Source organism: Pan troglodytes, chromosome 9 (genome assembly GCF_028858775.2).
Source record: "Pan troglodytes isolate AG18354 chromosome 9, NHGRI_mPanTro3-v2.0_pri, whole genome shotgun sequence".
Taxonomy (NCBI): Eukaryota; Metazoa; Chordata; class Mammalia; order Primates; family Hominidae; genus Pan; species Pan troglodytes.
The window spans coordinates 120,096,757-120,119,228 of NC_072407.2; the positions used below are offsets into that span (position 1 = coordinate 120,096,757).

Genomic DNA, 22,472 nt, shown 5'->3' on the forward strand with positions numbered 1-22,472 from the left:
GGGAAGGAGATTGTTTCCTTGGGGATTCGTGTAGGGTTCTTTGAAGCAGTCAGCCCAACAAAAATCCCCAGGGACCAAGCAACTGACTCAGTTGGTCTCCTCCTCCCCTGCCTTCCTAGGGAGCTGGATCTGAGCTAGGAAGGAGGGTGGGTGCCTGCTTTCCAGGAGGGGCCAGCCTAGAGAGGAATCAGCATGCCCCAGGGGAAGTCGGGTGGGCAGGAATGGGCTGAGCTCCAGCTGCCAGCCTCCAGAGCCGCTCTTACACTGGAAGGCATTCACCTCCTGGAGCAGGATCACCTTGTACAGATGATCAGGGTGGGTACATGGAATGCTTCCTCCCCTGTCAGTTCTCAGAAAGCCATCGAGACCCTGTGCAGAGGAGGAAGGGCAATAGAGAGCTCCAAGGAGGTCTCCAGCGCTATTTTGAGAGTTCCTCCTGAGTAACAAGAGCCTGGCAGGGAGCCTCCTCCCACTCTGGCTCCCCTGTTGCCCTTCCCCGCCTGCCTCCCTCTCCCTCCTCTTCCCCCATAAACCCTCGCGCTCCTGCCGGGGCACTGCAGGTAACAGAGGAAGCTCAGCGCAGCGCTGACTCGGCTCTTGGAGCTGGAGGACAACGGGCTCTGCAGGGAGCCCGCCTCCCCCGACACACACCCACCTCACAGCTCCTCCCCAGAACAACACCAAGAGGTGCATCTCGCCTTCCCCGAGCTACCCCCTGGTGGTAACCAGAGCCCCGGTCTCAGGATGGGGAAACTGCAGGCAGGAGATTCTCTGCTTGCACTAACTTAAAGTTAAATGTCCACAAACCCTTCTGCCACTTGGGTAGGGACTGAGTGGACGCTACCTGGACAAACTTTTAGGAGCTTCCTCCTGCTGCACTGAGGTCTTCTCTCTACCCCTCCCTACTCACCACTCCCTTCCTCCAGCTCAGAGCACTGGCTTGCCCCTAGCCAGAGCCTCAGCATCCACTGAAGTTTGGCAGGTGCCGAGGGGGTTAACAGGACAGCATGTACCAAACCAACCCACAGGCACGCGGCTTAGCGGTCCAGCAAGGAACACCGCACAGAGTCCACCTCACACCAGCGAGTTGGAGTAAAGATAAACTCTTTCTGAACGCTTCTCCCAAGGAGAGTCGATCGCTTCTTCTCACTCCTCTCTGCTTTCTAGGGGCTCTGGGCAGAGGCAGGTAGGCAGCCACCTCCTCAATCCCTCCCTTCCTCTGTTTCTGTTTTCTGCCAGGTTCTGTCCACACATCCTTTCAGGCTAAGATGGGTAGGGAGCCCCAGACAGATGAGCTCATTGGAAGGAGGAGGGCAGAGGGAGGAGGGAGCTGAAATATCCTGACCAGAGGGATGCTCACCGGCCAGTCCTGAGCTGGAGAGGGTACGTGCCCACTTCCGGGAGCAGGTATGTGCTGCCCTTGCAGTAGCTCCGAGATGGGGTGAGTCTTGGACATCTATTTACTATAGGCCACATTGGGGTGGGGTTTGAAGCCCCCGGGCAGGGTGTCAACCACCCTACCCAGCACCCCAGAGCTATATTTCTCTCTCTGCTTCATGGATCACCATGGCCCCCTGCCTGCCCATCAAGGGAGGATGGTGGCTCAGGAGGGCTGGGAACTGGAGGCTTTGGGAAGGTTTGTCATTCATTGCAGCCTGCCTCTCACAGGACTGCCTTGTCAGCTGAATAGTCAGATGCCCTCCTGGGCTGGCTCTGAAATGGGCACCTGAGACAGACTGGCCAAGCCAGAAGCACAGCATAGCGCGGAGTACCCGGCAGGACTCCCCAGATGCTCTGGTTTCATGCATTAGGAGCATTTTAATGTGGGAGCAGTGGGTCTTGCAAAGTGAGGGGAGAGGGAGGATGTGGACCTGGAGAGGAAATGCGGCAGAGAAGGTGGGGGGCAGAGGAGAGGAAGAGAGGAGGCCTGGGAGCAGAGGAGAGTCTTCCTGAGTCGAGGGCAACTTAAAGTTGGAATGTGGCTCAGGCTGAAGGGGACGGGTGGGGACAGGGAGACAATTGTCTAGTAGGTGAAGCAGAGGATACACAGGCTTTTGGCAGGAAGGGAGTGGAGCGAGAAGCCAGGGGAGGAGAAGGTGGCCAGCAGATGCTGCAGCTGTTTGCACAGAGCTGTGGGGCCAAGGGCCAGGCCATGTAGGGGTGGGCAGGAGGGGCCCACCGGGAAAGCGTGGCCTCTGCTCACACCTTTGCCCTTATGTTGTTGTCCATGGTCATTTTAGGGTTGGCTCCAAGCCACCCTTCCCCCACCCACAAGTGTTCGCTCTGCGAGAGCCCAGTTCACTGTCCTTTCTCCTGGTGTCATGTGATGGCTTTGGTTCACCAGGCCCTGAGGGTGAATTTGGCTCTGCTGTTTCCTAGCTGTGCCACCTTGTTTGTACACATACTTATAATACTGCAGAACTTTGTTTCCTCATGTGTAAAAATGAGAAAAGAATGCATTTGGACAGGGCCTTGCCCTGAGGATGAAGTAAGCTGATATACATCGAATACCTAGATCAGCACCAGGCACAGAGTAGGTACTCAGTAAAGAGTGGCTCTTCTTGTTGATCTAGCCAAGAGTCCCATACCTTCCTCCTTCAATGCCCTTCAAGTTCAAGATGGCCATGAAATCCACCCCTTAGCCCTTCCAGCAGGCTCAGCTCCAGTGGACAGCTTGCACGGGTATGAGCAAGCTATTGGGGGAGTTGAGGGAGATGTTGACAGATTTGGCAAAGCTGGGAGCACTCAGGGATAGGGAGGCAGGGAGGACTTGCATCTTCCATCTACAGTCTTGACTGGAAACACAGGAGTTTCTGACCTGGCTGGTGGGCCTAGGAAGGCAAGCTAGACTTGGCCTCATCTTTGGAAAGAAGCTCCCCAAGGTCGCTTCAAATTTCCCACTGTCTCCCAGCGTATTTCTCACTGTACATAGAGGTTCGCCCACACCCCCCACATCCCCACCACTGATAGATCAGATACAGAAGAACCAGGTAAAGTGGTACAGGGGTATAGAGGGGGCCTGGGGAAGACCACAACTGAGTAAGAAGGCAGAGGGCCAGACACATGTGCATGTTTGCCGGTGTATGTGTTATACTTACCTTCAGGCAAGCAAGACTTTTATCCAACTTCTATGATTTGAGTCCTAAAAAGAAGACTGCAGAGGGCCATTATCAGTAGACTTAAAGGCTATCTAAAAGTATGCCCTGATATAGGAACTTTCTCAACAACACCCCTAAGTTATGCTTAAATACCTTCTGGGATGGGGATTTCATTACCTCAAAAACTCGACCCTCTGCACAGCTCTGATTTACACTGGATCAATATCTGTCTCTCCCTGCCAGTCCTAATGTCTTGCCTTGGGACAGAATGGGACAAGTCTAATCCCTGTCCCTGAGGCTACAGCCTGGGCCACTCTATCGGTCAACAGCCACTCTATCGGTCAACTTCCCCTCCTGGCTGAACACACCCTCCTCTTCTGCCCATTTGCCCACAGGAAGAACTCTGAATCTGTTGGGGCAAACCGTTCCTAGTCCCTTTGCCACCTGTTTACTGGGAATGTGTCCCACTTGAGAAGCAGAGGCAACTGTGGTTGGGATAGAGGTGACTTTGCCAGGGCCATAGGGGAAAGCCCCTCCCATGGGATCCAAAGTAGCCAAGCTGAATACCTGGCACCCACTTGCCCATCCTTCCCCAGCACCTCCTAGACCTGAAGGTCATTATTGCCAGAGAAAAGACAAAGTTGCCATACCAGGCCACCGACTCCCCCATCCCAACTCATCTATTCCCATCTCCTCTTCCCCAGGGCCTTGCTCCCTTTTCTCCTAGGCTAGGCTCCACTGACCGCCCCCCACGACGTCCATGTGCCGTGTCAGGATGCCAGGATGTGGTTCTCAGCGGGGCTTCCTTCCCCAGGCCCTCCGGAGCCCTCATCCACTGGGCTGCTGGAGCCTGTCCTAAGGGGTAGCTGGCACTCTGGACATCAGCTTGGTAGCAGGCAACCAGGAGTGACTAAAACATGGTGGGTTTTGGGGTGTGATTCTGTAGGAAGAGTCGGGGGCAGCAGTGCTACCAGGACTTTCTGAGAAGAGTTCCTGCAGAGCCCTTCCCATGCGGACCTTCTGAGCCCCCAAAGAACCAATGAAGAAGGCCAGGAGACCTAGTAGGGACCTGCCAGTTGTTCTGTGTCCAGTTCTGTGTCCAGTTGCCCAGCCTGCACCCCATCAGACACTATCCCAGGCTGCTGTCACCTGAAGATGATTTGATACTACGTTCCACCCTTGCAAGATGGGAGGGAGATAAGTAGCCTAAGAGGGGCCCATATGCAAACTGACATGAGTCACGTCATGCTGATGGGGGGTGGGAACAGGACTCTGGGAACTAGTGCCAAAGGACATGAGCCTATTTGCCCAGGGACATCAGCTCAGCCTAGGGAAGGCCTTTGCTGGGGGAAGAGAGACTTGGGTTCTATCCCAGCCTCTGTCATTAGCCAACTGTATGACTTTGGGCAAATCACGTTCCCTCTCTGAACCTCAGCTTTGAAAACTGGGCCCTTAAGGAAGCATGAGTGCCTCTTCTGCACCAACTCAGGCCAAGCTGGGGAGGGAAGGGGAGGGGTCTGGGCTGGTGCATGCTGCTGTGTCAAGCACTAAACCCAGCACCTGTGGACTGCAGGAAGAATAGCGGGCTTGGAGCCCGATGCCAGACTCTGTCTGTACTTGACTCATCATGTCGCCTTAAGCATGTCACTTCTCTGTTCTGGTCTTCAGTTTCCCCTTTAGAACAACGAGGAGCCTTGACAGGTATTCCTGGGGGCCCTCCCATCTCTGCTGTTGTAAAGGTCTACTCCGTCACCCCTAATCCTTTTGGCCCAGATTCCTATTCCCTAGCAACCATCCATGGGCAGGCCGATGGCTATCCCACTGGAATACCCCATGCATGGGGTGTCCAGTGGGAACTGGGAAGCTCTTGTACAGGTACCTCCACCTCAACTGAGGGGCACAGGAGACCAATAATTTTGAGCACCAGGGTGGGAACTATCCCTTCCCCCACCAAGGCAGCTTGTTCTGCAATCGAAATTAATCCACCCCACCCCAGGCAGGCTGGGCCATAGAATCCAAATTTAGGGGAGATGCCTGAACCAAATCCAGCCTTCCCAGAAGCCAGGCCCAGTTCGTGACTACCAAGGCCCTCTTCCCCAGGGCCTTGCTCCCTTTTCTTTGCCCATAGGAAGAACTCTCAATCTGTTGGGGCAAACTGTTCCTTAATCCCTTTGCCACCTGGTCCCCAAAACCAAGTGTTTGGGGGAGAAGCCCAGTGAGGAAGATGCTGCTGGCCTGGCTGAATATCAGGGGCCTGTGTCCATCCTGGAAGGAACCAGCCAGAATCCCTGGTGCCTTCTGCTGCTCAGTCCGTGTCCCTCGCCCAAATGTTCCTATCTGTTAAGCAGAGAAGCATCTCCCCCAACATCCCATTCTTGGAAGGACTCAGGCTCCAGGGATAGACATCCTTTTAAACCAAGGGAACTTTGCCTCTGTTGAATACCAGCCACCTTTGTTTAACACTGCCACCTCCAGTCTGACTTCTCTCCCAAGTGGCAGCTGTCATCCTTTAAGCCATTAGAACCACAAATATCAAGGTCCTCTTGGCGTATTCCTAACTACTAACCACTGGAGAGGGTCTCTGGGTCACCAGGGAGCAGACAGGAATGAGACAGAAACCAAGAGAAAAGTAGGAACCAACTACCTAAGTACATCCTTGCCATTCAGCAAGTTGAGGTTTTTCTTGCTGAAAAGGGTTAGCCAGCCCGTCTCTCTTTGCAGTGGTCCTTAGTTAGGAGGAAGACACAGATGGGGGTGGTGGCAGGGTGAGGTTCTGAGAGAGCAGGAGAGGCTGGAGCAGTTGAGAAAGTCAGCAGACTGAAACCACCAGAGTGTGGTGGCCGGAGTATGCAGCCAGAAGTGGGGCTCAAACCCGAGAGTAGGAAGAGGAAGGTAAGCCTGGTAAGCCTCCTAGGCAAGAGAGAGAGAGACAGAGAGAGACAGAGAGAGAGAGAGAGAGACAGCGGTGCAAGGGAGAGAGGGAGAGATGCAAAGAGACGGAAGAATGAAGAGCAAGGGAGAAAAAAAGGCCGGTCTGGGACAGTGGAGCCCCTAGCCAGGAGGTTGCCTTTGGTCCTAAACTTCTTAGGGCTGCTTTGGCACATATAAATAGGATCCAGCAGTATGTAGATGGGACATGAGCCACCTGAACCTTCCCACAGCCACCCTTCTCCATGAACTGCATGAGGGCAGACTCTGACCAGCTGTCATCTATTCTTTCTGAGTCCAGAGGAGGCAAAAGAAATGTCTAATCCAACACCTTTGGGGAACAGAGCAGGAAGGATGGCCTGTCTGCCCATGCAAAGGACAGGCAACATCCGCATGACAGTCAGCCTTGGGAGCTTCCAGGGTTGTCTTCATCCCCAAAATAATCGAGAGCCCTCCAAGAAGTAGGTGTTCAGCCACTCTGTTCCAGGGTGAGTGGAGTCCCCAGGGGGTTGGGGAAGGCAAAGGGATGAAACATCTGTTGGGGGCACAAGTGTAGGGTATACAACCTTCCCCTTGTGAGGCAGGGGCATTGAGGCCCTCAGATGCTGGAGATCTGGCAGCGCCAATGGGATTACCAGGAAAGGAGCACCTAGGGTTCCAGTTAAGATCCTGGCGAAGCATCAGCCTACCCTGCCCTGAACCCCTGAATAAAGCCACACTCGAGGGATTTTCAGAGGAGATAGTTTATTGTCGCCAGTAGACCCAAACAATAAGACAAATTGCAAAAGAAACTCAGTCTGCTCCCAAAAGCAGATACATCCCAGCAGTCGAGTCACAGAGGGCCATCTCAGTTTCTCTCCCCTTCCAACCACCCCTTCCAACCTCTCTATAGCACACACAACCGAGAAAGTGCATATGTAGTTGGGTTTTCCCCTCCAAGTGCACAAAGCGCAAGAACATTCCAAAATTTGCCTTTGGTGAATCAACTCAAAACACTGAGAAGTTATTACACCTCCCCACACACACACATTGTAACTTTTGGGGTGGGTGTGGTGAGATGTTTGATATTTGTATATATAATATATCTATACCTAGAGAGAGAGACTATGTACAGTGCATCAGCAAGCTTCAATAAAGGAAGACGCCAGCAAGAGGCACAGCAAGAGACACAGGCTGTCCATCTTTAAGACATAAGTAGGAAGGAAGATTTCTTGCTTCATCACCCATTAACTGCATCAAGCCATTCCTATGGCCTGGAACTATCCTTTTGGACCTGCCCAGTATTTTCAATTGTCTGTCTGCTTAACCTGACCTTGCAAATATTTACCAGCCCAACCTCCCCAAGGAGACTCGCAGAGAGAAACATGGATCCGATCAGCTTTTCCTTTTTATAAACTGGAAATAACTGTGAAGAGTCCATAGCTAGGGGGCAGATAGCTATTTCCAAAGCCAGTTCCAAGGCACCTCAAAGCAGTTCAGTCCTGAATAATTGTGCTTTGTTCTTATAAGCTAAATCCCATGGGTTAGCCAGCCCGTCTCTCTTTGCAGTGGCCCTTAGTTAGGAGGAAGAGACAGATGGGGGGTGGGGGCAGAGGGAGGTTCTGAGAGAGCAGGAGAGGCTGGGGCAGTTGAGAAAGTCAGCCGACTAAAACCAGCAGAGCGTCGTGGTGGGAACATGCAACCAGAAGTGGGGCTCGAACCCCACGGTAGGAAGAGGAAGAACTTGTCAGCATAAGGTAGGAAACAGGGTAGAGAAATGGCCGCTGTGGAAACATCTCTCTGGTTTTCCACCTCTACTTACAGAAGCCCCAACTTCACCATCCTGGGGGAGGCAGCTCTATGAGTCCTCTGGAGGAGATTCTAAGAGGCTCCAGAAGAAAATGCATATGAGGGCTGAGCACCTGGGACAGAGATGGTTCCTGACCCAGCCCCATCTGCTGGGGCCCTGAGGCCCGTGAAGAGACATTGCTTTTCCTGGGCCCCAGTTGATCAGGGCAGAGGAAAAAAAGACTCCAGGAATCTTGGGCTTCTTGATGGAGAGTTAGAACTTCTTAGAATACACTAGGAAAGCCCGCAAATAATTCCCCTAAATGTTATGGATCCTGGAAAAAGCTAAGTTCCCAACATCAGCACAGCTCCTCACTCATCCTGGGAGAGAAGGACACTTAAAGGGTGACCAAAAAAATGAAATCTGCAAGCTGCAGAAATGTATACAACCACTCTTGGTCTCAGCTGGCATGAGGTGCCCGCCACCCACCTCTCTGCCCCCAGCTGGCTGGCTCGAGGATGGGCAGCGTCCATCTGCTGCAGGCATCCTGGTGGCTTAGCCCACCCGCATTGGCAGTGTGTTGATTGGCAGTTAGGTACTGAGCTGATGAGTTTAGCATTTCCAGATGGGCTTGACTCGCTCACCTCACCCAGGTGTTACCAGGCTGGTTGCCCATCCCCCACTCTGCACCCACTCTGCCTGGCCTCTGCACCCTTGACCCTGTTGTATTGCCCCTCTTCCCTGCTGTTTCTCCCTTCCCAGGGCACAGATTCTAGAATCTCTTCATCTTCCCCAACTGTAGCCTTGGAAGCAGTGTCTTGCAGAGGTGGAATTAGTTGCACCAAAAAGTTAATCTTGGTCCCTACAGTGCCAACCTGGCAGTCCCCAGTGCTTATGGCTTTGTGTATATCCCCAGTGCCTGGCACAGTGCCTGGCACATAATAGATGCTCAATAAATGGTTGCTGAATTGAAGCAAATTAAGCTGAATCTCCCAGATGATATTGCTGTCTCCCCAAATTGGCAATCTGATGGGCAGAGGCAGGGATTGGTCCCTGAGACTGTCACGGTCCTGTCTCCACCCCCTTTCCTAGACTTATTCCCTACCCTGGGCACCTGACTCCCTGAGCAGGGGTGGGGCAGAGCTCCTGGAAAGGCTGGGAAGTGCTGGGGCAGGGAATGGGGCATTTGCCAGCAGCTGTGCCCTTCACACTTGCTCCCTCCCTCCCTGCTTCCCTCCACTCCTCCTCAGTCCTGGCCAGAGGGGCTGGGCTCCTGGGAGAGGGGCAGGGCTAGAGAAGCCCACCCCTCCAACTCGCCCCATCATGGACCAGGCCACAGAGGCCCCTCCCACTGGGAAAATGATGGCTCTGTTGCTTCAAACTGGAGACCGAGGAGCCAGAGAAGAGGGCAGGACCCTCAGTTTCTGTCAGTTGGAACCTCAGTTTCCCCATTTTAAGTGAGTGACTTGGCTAGTTGATCTCTGAGGATCTTCCAAGGTCATGGTCTCAGAGTCAGTGTTTCTGCCTCTTGCTCCTTCTCTCAGGCCTAATCAATTTCCATTGAATGTGAGTGTAATGGCAGTGATGGTTGGCTCCCCACAATTGCCTTTTTTTTTTTTTTTTTTTAGAGATGGAGTCTCTCTATGTCACCCAGGCTGAATTGCAGTGGCACTATCACTATCTCAGTTCACTGCAACCTCCGCTTCCCGGGCTCAAGCGATTCTCCTGCCTCAGCCTCCCAAATAGCTGGGATTACAGGCACACGCCACCACACCCAGCTAATTCTTGTATTTTTAGTAGAGATGGGGTTTTGCCCATTTCTACTAAACAGATGGAGGTAATCCACCCGCCTTGGCCTCCCAAAGTGCTGGGATTACAGGCGTGAGCCACTGTGCCTGGCCTACAATTGTCACTTTTATCCCCACGAAGGGAGTTGTTGGGAGAGGAGCAAGTAGCGTGGCCGCAGATGGGACAGGGCTGGCATTGGCGGCTCAGGTTCCAAGGCCTCCCCTCATGCTGGCCTCAGGCTTTCCCTTCCCTCTCTGTAGCCAAAAGCCAGGTGGAAACCCCACCAAGGGCAACTGGGAGAGTTCTCACTGAAGCCCCAAAGAAAGCTGCCCCACCCTGTGCATGGCCTCCTCATTTCCCAGCCTTGGCTGCCCCTGCCCAGGCGAGGGTGGTTACCCCATGGAGAAGGCAGAGCCTGCAGCAACCTGCATTCACCATGGAGCCCCACCCCTCAGCCCCTCAGCTGACTTTGAAACTGGCCTCTGTTGGTGGGTCCCCGCTGGGAAACATGGCCCCCTACCTGGAGCTGCTCTTCCAGTCTGGCCTCATCCACAGTCCTAAGGGATTAGGAGCCAACGGGAGCCCCAAGGAGGCCACTAGCAATGGAAATGAGGGCCCAACATGGCCTCCTGGGCCAGGGCACATGTCCAGCTCTGCCTGCAGCCCTGGCTTTCCGTCAGTGCCCTGGAATGCACAGTCATCCCTTTAACATGCCCCTCCAAGTTTCAGGAACTCATCATCACCTCCAGCCTGATGGCTGCTCTGGGCTGGGAGCAGGGGAGGAGCACAGCCGTGCCAGGCCAAGGCCCTCCTGAGGGAGCGCTGTCAGCACAGGAAAGCCCTCCCTCCCCGCCAGGTCCTCTCTGAAGCCACTGCCAGGCCAAGCACTGGGCAGGTGGACAGCGGCCCCCTCCTCTACCCCTGCCCACCCACTCCCTTCTCTCTGGGGACCCTCACATGTGCCTCCTGCCTCCCCCCAGGGACTGGCAGGTGGGAGCCCTTTCTCTCCTCTCCCCAGGGCCCACACGTCCCAGAGCATGGCAGGTTTCTCAGATGGAAGAGAGTGGGTCACTCTTGGTGCAGGGTGGGAGATACGAAGTCGGGGATTCAGGAGGCCCCAGGTGGGCCCTGGGGTCCTAGGTCATGGGAAGCACACCAAGAGCGAGCAGGCAGGGTCACTGTACAGGGCGGAGAGGGGAGGAGACGGGACACGGGAGGCTGCAGGGCCGGCCACCCACTACTTGGCGCCATCATCCGGGTTGCCTTCACCGTCCGTCTTGCCCTCCTCCTCGGTCTTCAGGTCATCTGTGCTCAGCTTCTGCTCTTTTTTTCTCCTCACACACTTGACCACCATCAGCACCAAGATGACCACAGCCAGGAAGCCCCCGACGGAGGCACCCACAATCACGGCCACCGTGGAGTCCCGCTCAGGGGGCTCTGGAAAGGAAGCAGAGCCACTGAGCACCAGGGCTGGGAAAGGGGCCTCCCCCACCACCCCACTACCCGTGGCATGCGTGGAACCATCCTGACTTTACTCTCCTCCACAGACAGGACTTTAGCAAAGCCAAAAAGCAATCCAGTGACTGACCCTGAAGCGCCCCCACCTCCAAATCCCAGGACACCCAAAGCCCCCAGAGGAGCTAGTGTGATGAAGTATTTAAGAGCATGAACTTTAAGATCAAACAGACCCAAATTTGAGTCCTAATTGTACAACTTACGAATTGCATAACCTTAAGTAACTTATCCTCTCTAACCTCAGTTTTCTAACTTGTAAAATGGGCTTAATAATAGTACCTCCCTCAAAGGTTTTCATGAGGATGAGATAATGCATAAACAGAGCTTAGCCCTATGACTGAGACATAGAGGTGCCCAATAAATGAAAGCTGCCATCATCACCATCATTATTATTGCTGTTGTTGTCATTTGAAACAGGGTCTTGCTCTGTTGCCCAAGCTGGAGTGCAGTGGCACAATCATGATTCACTGCAGCCTCTACCTGCTGGGCTCAGATGATCCTCTCACCTCAGCCTCCCAAGTAGCTGGGAGTATAGGTGCAAGCCACCATGCCCAGCTAATTTTTGCATTTTCTGTAGAGATGGAGTTTTGCCATGTTGCCCAGGCTGGTCTCGAGCTCCTGAGCTCAAGCTATCTGCCTGCCTCAGCCTCCCAAAGCGCTGTGATTACAGGTGTGAGCCATCACACCAAGCCCCATTATTAAGACTGGGATTTATAGTCTGTATCATTACCAGGACTCTCTGGGACATATTCCCAGGTTCTTGAGGACTAGAGGGAAGAAAATGGATTCCTTCTATGCAGCACAAATGGTTGCTCCCACCCTCAGGAGGGCCTGGTCTCCCCAAAGTGCCCTGAGCAAATGCTGCAGAGAGTAGGTGGGTGGGAAAGGTCAGGGCCCCACAGCTGGCACCCCAGCCTTCACCTTCCATGAGGACCTGCAGATGGATCTTGCCGTGGCCACGGTGGCGGTCAGGGGGGTTCATGATGTAGCAGTTGTAAATCCCCTCATCCTCCGGCTGCACATTTCTCAGCATCACCGACACATCATACTTGCTGGGGTTCCCTGAGAACTCCACGCGGTCTTGAAACCGCTCCAGCTTCAGGTTAATGATCTTCATGCGGAACTGGAGGAACTGGGGTTGGAGCAAGGGACAGGATGGGTGGCTGGATGAGCAAGGAACTACAAGGACAGTGAGGATGCCCCCTCTTCCCATCCACCCTTTTCCTGGGGAAGAGAGGCAGTTACCTCTGTGAGGCACCTGGGTGCGCAGCACACCTTGTTTCAAAGCCTCCAGAGCACGCAGCCCACCCAGGGTCCTCTGGGGCCCTAGCGCAGTGCCGGGCCCAGTGGTGGGACCAGGGGCTTCATGCCACGGGGCTCCTACCTCCTCCCCTACCCCTGCCTTCAGCCCAGGACTCACCATCTCCTCAGAGCAGTTGTTGCACTCCTGGTAAGTCCAGTTCAGGGAGAACTGTTTGTGGTTCACTGTGTAGCAGGAGTTGAAGGTGCAGGGCAGGCGGGCGTCAGAGCCATTGAGGACGTTGAGGGTGGCAGGTACTGTGACCTCCATGCTCTGTCCTGGTGGCACTGCAGATGAAGCCACAAGCTGGTGAGGAGTCTGGCTGAAAGGGCTGGGGAGGGACAAGCCCTCTGTGCCTGGGAGTGTTGGGGGATGAGGCAGAGCAGAGCCACAGGGAGGGGACTGGGTCCCTGACAGCTCCAGTTAATCAGGAGGTGGGAGTTACTGTTATTTGCAACAGGGTCTCTGTTGCCCAAGCTGGAGTGCAGTGGCACAATCATGACTCACTGCAGCCTAGACCTGCTGGGCTCAGGTGATCCTCTCACCTCAGCCTCCCAAGTAGCTGGGAGTACAGGTGCAAGCCGCATGGAATTGGACTTCGTTCTTCCTGGCAGGGGCCCACTCAGCCTCCCCAGTCCATACTCCTGGAGTGGGCAGGCACATATGGGGCACCAGATGTGGTCTTTGGGGCAAAGCGGGGCCACAGAGCAGGTAGGGGAGGAGATAAACCAAATCATCACATCATCTATATCTGTCAAGCCAGGGGCAGCCAAATGGCCCCAAGCCTTTTCTAGAACCACTGTTAGGCACCCCTGCCCCCACCACACTTGCCCCAGTTCTGCCACATGCTAGCAGAAGACCACAGACAAGGGGCTTCACTATGCTTGCCTCAGTTTCCCCCTTATCCTCACCACTTCTAACCATCTTTGCTGAAACTGCAGGGCTCCCCTGCCGTTCCGTTCTCAGGACAGCAGACTGAGAACAGCTGGAGATTTGGAAGGCCTCACTCTCCATACCCCAGGGACAGAGCAAAGCTGTGTCCCAGCCCAGCCCAGCCCCCTAACTTCCTCAGGCTTGCGACAGACAAGAAAGAGGGCAGACAAGCTGTGGGAGGGAAGAGGTGCCCCAGAAGGTGAGGCACCATTCCAAGGACCAGCTGATGGGTCTGCAGGGACAGGAGTCCCTCTTGAAGATGTCAACCTGGAGACACCACAGCAAGGAGCTGCTACAGGCAGGCAGGGTGGGAGCTGCTGGTTCTGCAGAGTCCTATTAGGAACACCAGACTGAGGCCAGGAGACTTTGGTGCTGGGGCTGAGAAAGGCCTGTCCCACTCCGACATTCTAAGCAGGACAGAGCCTACAGGGAGGCGAGCGAGGGGCCTGGGGCAAGACACTTAAGGGGCATCCACTGTCTGGTCATGGAAATACCTCCTTAAATGTCACGCCCTAGGCACCTCACTGGACTCACCTGAGCCCTGGCCTTCATTCCGAGATGCTCTGCCCGTATCCTCAAGAACCTTATCTCAGAAGATTCCTTTTCTTTATGGAGGATAAACAGCAGTGTTCGGCATCATTCATTCACTCATTTACCAAATATTTATAAATCACCTACTGTGCGCCAAGCACTTAGTCTAGGCCCTGGGGGTTATTGCTGTGAACAGGACAGGCAGAGTCACTGCATCATGAAGCTTATATTCTGGGGAGAAGGATAGACATCAACAAGGAAAAAAATCATGGAGTTGTAGGTAGAGACACTCGGCAAGGTAGAGGGGCATTGTCTGATGTCGGGTGGGCAGGGAAGACTGCTCTGAGGGGGACACACGGGCAGCGCCCACCTGAAGTGAGAGAGTGAGCCCATTGAAGTTTTGAGCGAGTCGAGTTCCCAGGCAAGTGTACTCCCAGGGGCCAAGTCCCAGTGGCTGGAAGGAGTTTCATGTACCTGAGGCAGAGGGAGCAGAATGACCGAGGGGGTGCATGGTGAGACCTGAGGTCCAAGAGTTAGGCAGGGACCAGCTCACAAAGGCTTTGTGGGCTAGGATATGGAATTAGGAGTTTCCTCTTTGGAGTGTGATAGGAGGTCCCTGCAGGGTTGGGGAGTGTGGGGGCTGCTGGGAGGCTGTCCAGGTGAGCCCGATAGAGGCTGATGTGGGAATCGCGTAGACAAGGGGATGCGACTAGACTTGGGTTCAATCCCAGCTCCAGCATCAGAAGCTGGAAGAGTGGGGGCTACTCCTTTGTAAAATGGAGTTGGTGACACCGATCTCCCAGGGTTGTTTCAATAATGAAAAGAAGCAGTAAGTATTCAGCAAATAGTAGCTGCTATTATCCTCAATTCTCCCCAAGTTCTGCCTTGCAAACAGGAAGGGCTTCTAGGGGAGCCTCTGGCCTGGTCTGAGGGCACCTTGGAGACTGCCCCCCTCCAGCTAGTCCGTAGGAATTGGCGAACAGCCCAGGCCTGCAGGGCTCCTATTTTTCAAACTTTTTTTTTTTTCTGCACAAAGCCGTAGAGGCAGCCGCCCTGCAGCCTGCAGGGAAATCAACATCTGCCTGGAGCACCCTTCTGCCAGCCCCGCCCCTGGCCCGAGTGACCAGGGCAAATGGCAGGACTTAAGAACCAGAGATTCTCTGAACTGGCAGCAGCCCTGGATGGAGGGGTAGGCATGGGGACCTCATCTGTTCTCCAAGCTGGGAGACAGGTGTCACCATCTGCGTTTTCTAGAGGAGGAGTCCAGGGCCGAGGATTCCAGGTGTGAGCTTAAGTGCTCATTAGAGGAATAAGGACTGGGGAGGCTGAGTGGGCCCCTGCCAGGAAGAACAAAGCCCAATTCCATCTCCTGTACTTTCATCGCCCTTCTGAAAGCATCTGGCAGCGCACCAGCCAAGGAGGAGGTGTGCAGAAAATGCCAACAGCATCTTCATCTGCAGAGGCCCAGAGCTCTGAGGGAAGGCATTGACAGTGCTTGTCCTGAGCTTACCTCCCATCCCAGGAATGTCCTACCCCTCTAGCTCTTCCCTTGGAAGGTCGATCATCTTCCCAGGGGCTCCCCAGACCAAAAAGTCTGCGTTCTGCGAAGCCCGGCGGACCCTGCGCGGGCCTCTGCCCCCCACCAAGCCCAAGGCAGTGCTCCAGATTAGAACTTGAACCCCACCATCTCGAAGGAGCTAGCACCCTGCCGTGGGGGAGGGCAGGGTAGAGAGGAGTGCGGGGGCGCCTTTTCTGGCTGGCAGGACGGGGGCAGCCGGAGAGGTGCAATGCGGGCTCCCCCACCCCACCCTGCAGCGGGGCACTGCAGAAGGTACCGGGCGGAACACGCGTGCCCTCTAGTGGTCACAGAGTCAAACGTCAAGTTCCATCCTGCGGAGCGAGCATGGGATCCGGAGCCACAGGCTGCAGCTGAGATCAGAAACCGTAGATCTAGCCCCATTGTTTTACCGGTGAGGAAAGGCCATGAGAGCCACACACAGAGAATAGGGACAAGCTGAGGCCAGAATCATGGTTCCTAGCCCCTAATCCAAGATCTCCACGTGAGCCTGTGGCCTCACCAAAATCCCAGCAGCTCTAGGGTGCTGGCCTCAGACCTCCCGCCAGTCCGGGCCCTCATTAAAGACGAGGGGACCATGGCTCAACAAGGTCAGAGCTGTGAGCAAAACTCGGGTCTCTTGATTAACTCTCCCGCTTCGGGAAAGCACCCGAATGCATGGCCAAGGCCACAGAAAGGACTTCATCACAGCCACAAACCCTTACAAAATGCTTACAACGAGCCAGGCACTGTCTACGTACTCTACATACATCACCTCATTTAATACTAACAAAACCTGTTATCGCTCCCACATTCCGGATGAGGAAGATGGAGCACAAAGAAGTTAAGAGACGAGCCCAAGTTCACGGCTAGTAAGAGGCGAAGCTAGCTCCAGACTGGGTTGAGGCATTGAAGCTGAGTGGGGAAGTGAGCCCCATTCCAAGGCATCCGATCTCTTGCCGACTATATGGCAGGTCCAACTCCAGGCAGGCCCGCCAGCAGGGAATGGTCCCATTTAAAGGAACCTCCATGCAAGGGGGGCCCACAATCTTCCTGGTTGTCCCATTTGAGACCAGGTCTGGGGCCTGTGTCTCCTGATTTTCAACTCACAGAAGGGAAAAAATCATCAACGGGATGTGGCTTCTGATCTTAGATCCAAAACCTCAGCAGTGGCGGGCCACCCGCTGTCTCCAAGGCACATCTGGGCCCTCAGGCCTCGTGTCATCCACTGTTCTAACTAGCCCATCTTGCAGAGACTATAAAAATTTGCTCATCTGCCAAATGCTGTCTCTTGCAGAGACTGGAAGTTAATCTCTTCACTCCTCTTTCCACCCTACAGCAACCTGTGAGGTAATTATTTTCTTCTTGGTTTTTGTTTTTTTTTTAACTGTCTAAACAAATGAACTGTCTCCCGGGGCAGCCCCTGCCTCCCAGGTGAGTGTGGCATCCAGCCCGTATCTCCGCACCTGCACTGCCTTACCATCCAGACCCTTCCTGCTCAAGGGCCTCCCCAACCCCAGCCACTCCAGTCCATCCCCGTGCAGCCAGGAGCAACCCACCCTCATCACTCCTCACCTCCAAACCTCCAACAGCTACCCACTGCTTTCAGGATCAAGTCCAGGCTCCTGGGCACAGCTTCCAAGCCCTTTGCCATCTGGGACCAACCTATACCCTAGCCTCATCCCCTGCCAGCCCCCATCCCCCCAGGTCTCCTTCACTCCAGTGACCCCAGTTCTGATTTTTTCTGAAAACACCACCTTCCTTTCCTTCTCCATGCCTTTGCACGTATTTTTGCTTCAGGTTGAGAAGCTCATTTGCCCTCCTGCCCCTGGGCCCCTCCTACTTATCCTTCAGGTCCCAGCTTACAGGGCATTAGCCTCAGTGACTGTTTCCCCAGTGTCCTTGTCCTCACCCCAGCCCTGTTCCTATCTCTTCCACATGACTTGAGGGCAGAATGGCAGGATAGTTAACCTCCCAGTGCCTCAGTTTCCTCATCTGTAATATAGGGGACAATAAGCCCAACTTCATAGGGCTGTCGAAGGATTAAATGACTTACTACCTGTATGAAGCTCAGCACAGTGCCTAGCACATGGCCTGGACAAAAGTCAGCTGCGACTACGATGAGCATTATTGCCATTATTGTTGCCATACATACAATGTTGTCTTGTTATTATTTGTTCATGGGCCTGTTTCCCTCAAGAGGCTCCGGGGAACTGACTCCTATTCATCTTGGTATCCCTGGCACCCAGGACAGTGTGTGGCAGAGTGGGGACTCAATAAAGTCTACTAAAGGAAGAAGAGACAGCTTTCTCTCCATGTCTGGGCCCCCGCCACCACAAGCAGCAGATATGTGCAGTGGGCTAGAGTGAGGACTAGACTTCACTTTCTTTCTTTCTTTCTTTCTTTTTTTAAGAGACAGGGTTTGGCTCTGTTGCCCATGCTGGAGTGCAGTGGCATGATCACGGCTCACTGCAGCCTGGAACTCTTGATACTCCTACTTCAGCCTCCTGGAACAGTTAGGACTACAGGTACATGCCACCATGCCTGGCTTATTTTTCTTTTCTTTTCTTTTCTTTTTTTTTTTTTTTTTTTTGTAGAGACAGGGTCTTGCTATGTTGTCCAGGCTGGTCTCCAATTCCTGGCCTCAAGCGATCCTCCCACCTCGGCCTCCCAAAGCACTGGGATACAGGTGTGAGCCACCGTGCTCAGCCCAGACTCCACTTTCTATGCCTCCGCTAACATAATCCATACATTGGTAAGCAGGCCAGTGACTGTGGAGTCAACGGTCTCAAGAAAAACTTCAGGGAAGCCCAGTCATTTGAATTGTTTCTGGCTAAAACTAGCCTCACGTGCTTCTGCCGTGGGTAGAGCTGGTTGCCCACCTGCCCTTTCTCTTTGCCACCTCCATAGTCATCCCCACAAGCCCAGCCCCAACAGAGTCCCCTCCCTCGTCACTTGTGGCATCCTCCATCCTGGGGATCGATGCTACTGCAACACCACCAAAGTTCCATTGTCAACTTGGCCCTCAGCATTGGAGTGCCAGGGACATGCCTCATTACAGCACCAATCAAGTTCAAGTTCAAGGTCCCCATTCCTGCATCCTCTCCCACTCAGCTTTGCAGAAGCTTTAGCTTCCTCCCACTACCATCTCCCCACCCCCAACACTCAGACCTCCCAGACTCCCTCTTCCTCGCCCTAGCCCAGAGCTCTGGGTCCCGGTCACTGAGCCCCCTTTCTATCTTTACTTAGCCATGGCTCTCACCAGGCGGCCTCTCCTCTGCACGAAGTGCTTCCTAACTCCTGAGGAAAGGGTCCTGTCCTCCAGCTGGGCCTCCTTACAACAGGCCACTCACCCAACTCCCCTTCTTTCAGCCTGTCCTGAGACTCTGATCAATTAGGTACTGTTAATATAGCAGTGCCATTTCTTGAACATTGGGGGCAGTGGAATCCAACGTTTAAGAGAATGTGCTGAAGTCAGACACAGGGAGTTCAAATCTCAGCTCCCGTTACCATAGTCATCTGTTTCCTCCCTGTAACCTGAGTATAATAGAATCTACCTCCGATTGCTGTGAGGGCTAAACAAGATACACAGTGCCTGGGCTCACGAAAAGCATTCTTATGTTAGCCATCGTTGAGTTCCTGCCATGCACCAAATCACAAACACCTCAGGCAATAGGCATTCTTTAGTTTACCCGGGAGGGAACTGAAGCTCAGAGGGGTTGAGTAACTTGCCTGTGATCATTACGTAAATGACAAAGGTGGCTTGAAACCCAGGTCCTGCCAGAGATTCCATAGCATTCCTGCTCTGATGTTAATATGCCAAGTAACTCAGCAAAGCAGGCTGGCAGGGCCTCTGCACTGTCTGTGTTTAGCACTCCTACTCCAAACCCAGCACATCACACCACAGAAAGAGAGAGAGCCTTTGTGGTGGGAATAGTTCCATCAACAGTCCTTGGACTTGACTCTCAGTTGCTGCTCCAGCAATAAGTAAGTTTAGGAGCAAGAATGAAACTCTACAAAGCAGGCTTGCAAATAACTTTCTAGCCCACTTCCCCACCAGGAAGTGTCTGAGTGGTCAAATACAAAATTAATATTTGGGGCCACTTGACAGGACAGTCTGCAAGACTGGGCTGGGCAGTTCTGAGGCTGGATTTAAAGGGCTGCAACCTCGCTCAGCCTGTGGGTTCCATTTTTTTCCTGAATCTCTACACCTGGCCCTTCCTCCATTCCATCCGGCCCAAGCCAAAGGTGCCTTCTCCAAAAGTGCGTGCCTCAGCAGGTCTCCTCCCAACCCAGACATCATTCCCCAAGCCCGCTTCCCACCTACTCCCACACACATTCCAACAGATCAGTGAGACCAAGTGCCAGGAAGCCAGACCCAGACTCAACTTTCTGCCACCAGCTCCCCTGCACACTCTCCTAATACCCTAAATCCACCAGGATCAAGCTTCCGAAAAGAAGCCCCTTAAGGGAGCATTAAGTCCCAGGACCCCACATTTGCGGCAACTCCAAAAAATAATCCCTGAAGAGACTGCAGGTCAATCCACTCTCTGCCCCACCCCCACGTAGGTCCACTTAGGGGAAATCCAGAGAAGATTCACCTCCCTTGACAATTGTCAGCCCCCAGCAACACTCAGATCCCCTGACCCAACATTTCTGTGACTAAGTAGTCCCAGGGTTCTGCACTCCCCAGCAATGTCCCTTCCAGTCCCCAGCACCTCCCCTCCCAAGGACACAGAGGGAAAGCGCTAGCAATGTCTTCTTTCCTATCCCCTGCCCCCATCCTCTTCACATTGCGTCTACACTTCTGAACCCTCAGGAGCATGCAGATGTGAGTCTAACTTACCCAAAGAGAAAAAGAGACTGAGCCCCGTGAGGCTGAAGGCAGGGCGAGGTAGCCAGGCATCTCTGTGCATTTTCAGAGACTGAGATGTTAGTCGGGTGGGCTACGGGAGAGGGTGATTTGAGGGGGCGAGGACTACAAGGGAGGAATGGTTGGATGCTAAAAAAAAATGCACGGATGTACTTCAAAGACATATACAACATTAAGGAAGCTTTATTTCCATCTCTCTAATATGGCCGGCTTGTCTGTTGCTGCTAAAAAGAGAGAGAGAGGGAGTGTGTAAAGGAGAGAGGGAGAGATGGGGGGGAGAGAGAAAAGGGGGATGGGGTAAATATTGTGGTTGGTGGATTTCAAAAAGCAGGTGGGAGGGCATAAAAAAGTCATTTTGAAAAGAACAAAATCCCAGAAATTTTTACCCTCTAAAACAAGAAATAATACAAACCCTGCTTTTTGACTTCACTGGGATGACTGTTGGATTTTGAAAGCTATTAGAGGAATCCACTTATTTTAAAGATTCTGGAAAGGGAAACACCTTTTATCATTTAAAAACACCCCCAGGCTGGCTCAGTGGCTCACACCTGTAATCCCAGCACTTTGGGAGGCTGGATGGATCGCTTGAGTCCAGGAGTTCAAGACCAGCCTGGGCAACATGGCAAAACCCATCTCTACTAAAAATACAAAATTTAGCCAGGCATAATGTCGCACGCCTGTAGTCCCAGCTACTGCACCGCACTCCAGCCTGGGCCCTGCCTCCAAAGGAAAAAAAAAAAAACCCTAAAAAAAAAAGGAGATGCTTGTTTTTGTGTTGTTCAAAAGGGTTCAGGAAAGTGAGTTGGAGAGACTTTCAAGGGGTAACGATTTCCTCATTCTAGCGTTTCCTCTGAAAACAGAACATGTTGAAGCAGGCTGATAGAAAAATACCCAAGAGATCTTACAATTGAATGTAACACAGGCCTTTGGATAAACCTGATTCAAACAAATCAACAGGAAAGAAAAGTTTTTGAGACAAATGGGAAAAGTTAAATATGAACTACATAGTAGATTGCATTAATGAATCATTCTTAATTTTGTTGGGTCTGATAAAATGTGGTTGTCCTTTAACATCTCTATCTGTTAAAGACACACATGGGTGGCCGGGCGGGGTGGCTCACACCTGTAATCCCAGCACTTTGGGAGGCCGAGGCGGGCAGATCACGAGGTCAGGAGTTCGAGACCAGCCTGGCCAGCATGGTAAAACCGCGTCTCTATTAAAAATACAAAAATTAGCCAGGCACGGTGGCGCGTGCCTGTAATCTCAGCTACGTGGGAGGCTGAGGTAGAAGAATTGCTTGACCCCGGGGAGGCAGAGGTTGCAGTGAGCCAAGATCATGTCACTGCACTCCAGCCTGGGCAACAGAGCGAGACTCTGTCTCAAAAAAAAAAAAAAAGACACACATTGATGTGTTTATGGGTGAAATAATATGATGACTGGATTTGCTTTAAGATATTCAAAGAAGCCAGGCGCAGTGGCTCATGCCTGTAATCCCAGCACTTTGGGAGACCGAGGCAGGCGGATCACCTGAGGTCAGGAGTTCGAGACCAGCCTCCCTAACATGGTGAAACCCTGTCTATACTAAAAATACAAAAGTTAGCCGGGTGTGGTGGCGTGTGCCTGTAATCCCAGCTACTTGGGGGGACTGAGGCAGGAGAATTGCTTGAACCTGGGAGGCGGAGGTTGCAGTGAGTCGAGATCACTCCGCTACATCCCAGCCTGGGCCACAGAGTGAGACTCCATCTCAAAAATATATATATATATTCAAAGAAAAAAAGAGATGGGAGAATAGGTGACACGAGACTAGATGTTTTGCTTGATAATTGAAACTAGCTGGTGATGGGTGTAAAGGGTTTGTCATATAGTTCTCTCTTCTTTTGTGTATGTTTAAAACTTTTCTTTTGAAGAAGGAAGAAAAAATAAGCTAACGTCATAAGTAGGAGAACTTGGTGGGTGGAGTCCAAGGTGTTCCTAAGCAGAGGTGACCCCCATACTCCTGGGGAGATGGTTAAGTAGGGCAGAGATTCGCATGCAGCAGTCACCTGCATTTGTGATGGGCCCTTTGTGTACCAAACAGGGAGCAACTAATATTTTTGAGCATAAACTCTGTGCCAAGCACTTTACATGTGATATCTCAATTTTTTATTTTTTTATTTTATTATTTTTTTTTAGACAGGGTCTC

The 22,472-nt window shown here is 53.0% G+C and overlaps 2 protein-coding genes across 2 annotated transcripts in view; one reads left to right on the forward strand and one right to left on the reverse strand.

Moving 5' to 3' along the window:
- CD3E (CD3 epsilon subunit of T-cell receptor complex) overlaps nucleotides 1–22,472 on the forward strand; it is a 541,795-nt gene that overhangs the window by 378,331 nt on the left and 140,992 nt on the right. The gene's annotated exons all lie outside the window — the stretch shown is intronic.
- On the reverse strand, nucleotides 6,754–20,540 carry SCN2B (sodium voltage-gated channel beta subunit 2). Its single transcript, XM_522196.9, has 4 exons — nucleotides 20,263–20,540; nucleotides 12,518–12,684; nucleotides 12,019–12,229; nucleotides 6,754–11,019 (listed from the first exon to the last, which is right to left on the reverse strand). The coding sequence occupies exons 1-4, from the start codon at nucleotides 20,330–20,332 to the stop codon at nucleotides 10,820–10,822; spliced, it is 648 nt and encodes a 215-aa protein (XP_522196.2). The 5' UTR covers nucleotides 20,333–20,540; the 3' UTR covers nucleotides 6,754–10,819.

What these genes read in the sequence shown, in the direction of transcription:
- SCN2B (XM_522196.9), bottom strand. Translation starts at nt 20,332, where the DNA reads ATGCACAGAGATGCCTGGCTACCTCGCCCTGCCTTCAGCCTCACGGGG. An exon ending in CAGTCTCTTTTTCTCTTTGG is followed by an intron (nt 12,685 to 20,262) that starts GTAAGTTAGACT and finishes CTTCATCTGCAG; the next exon opens with TGCCACCAGGACAGAGCATG. An exon ending in ACAACTGCTCTGAGGAGATG is followed by an intron (nt 12,230 to 12,517) that starts GTGAGTCCTGGG and finishes CTCCAACCCCAG; the next exon opens with TTCCTCCAGTTCCGCATGAA.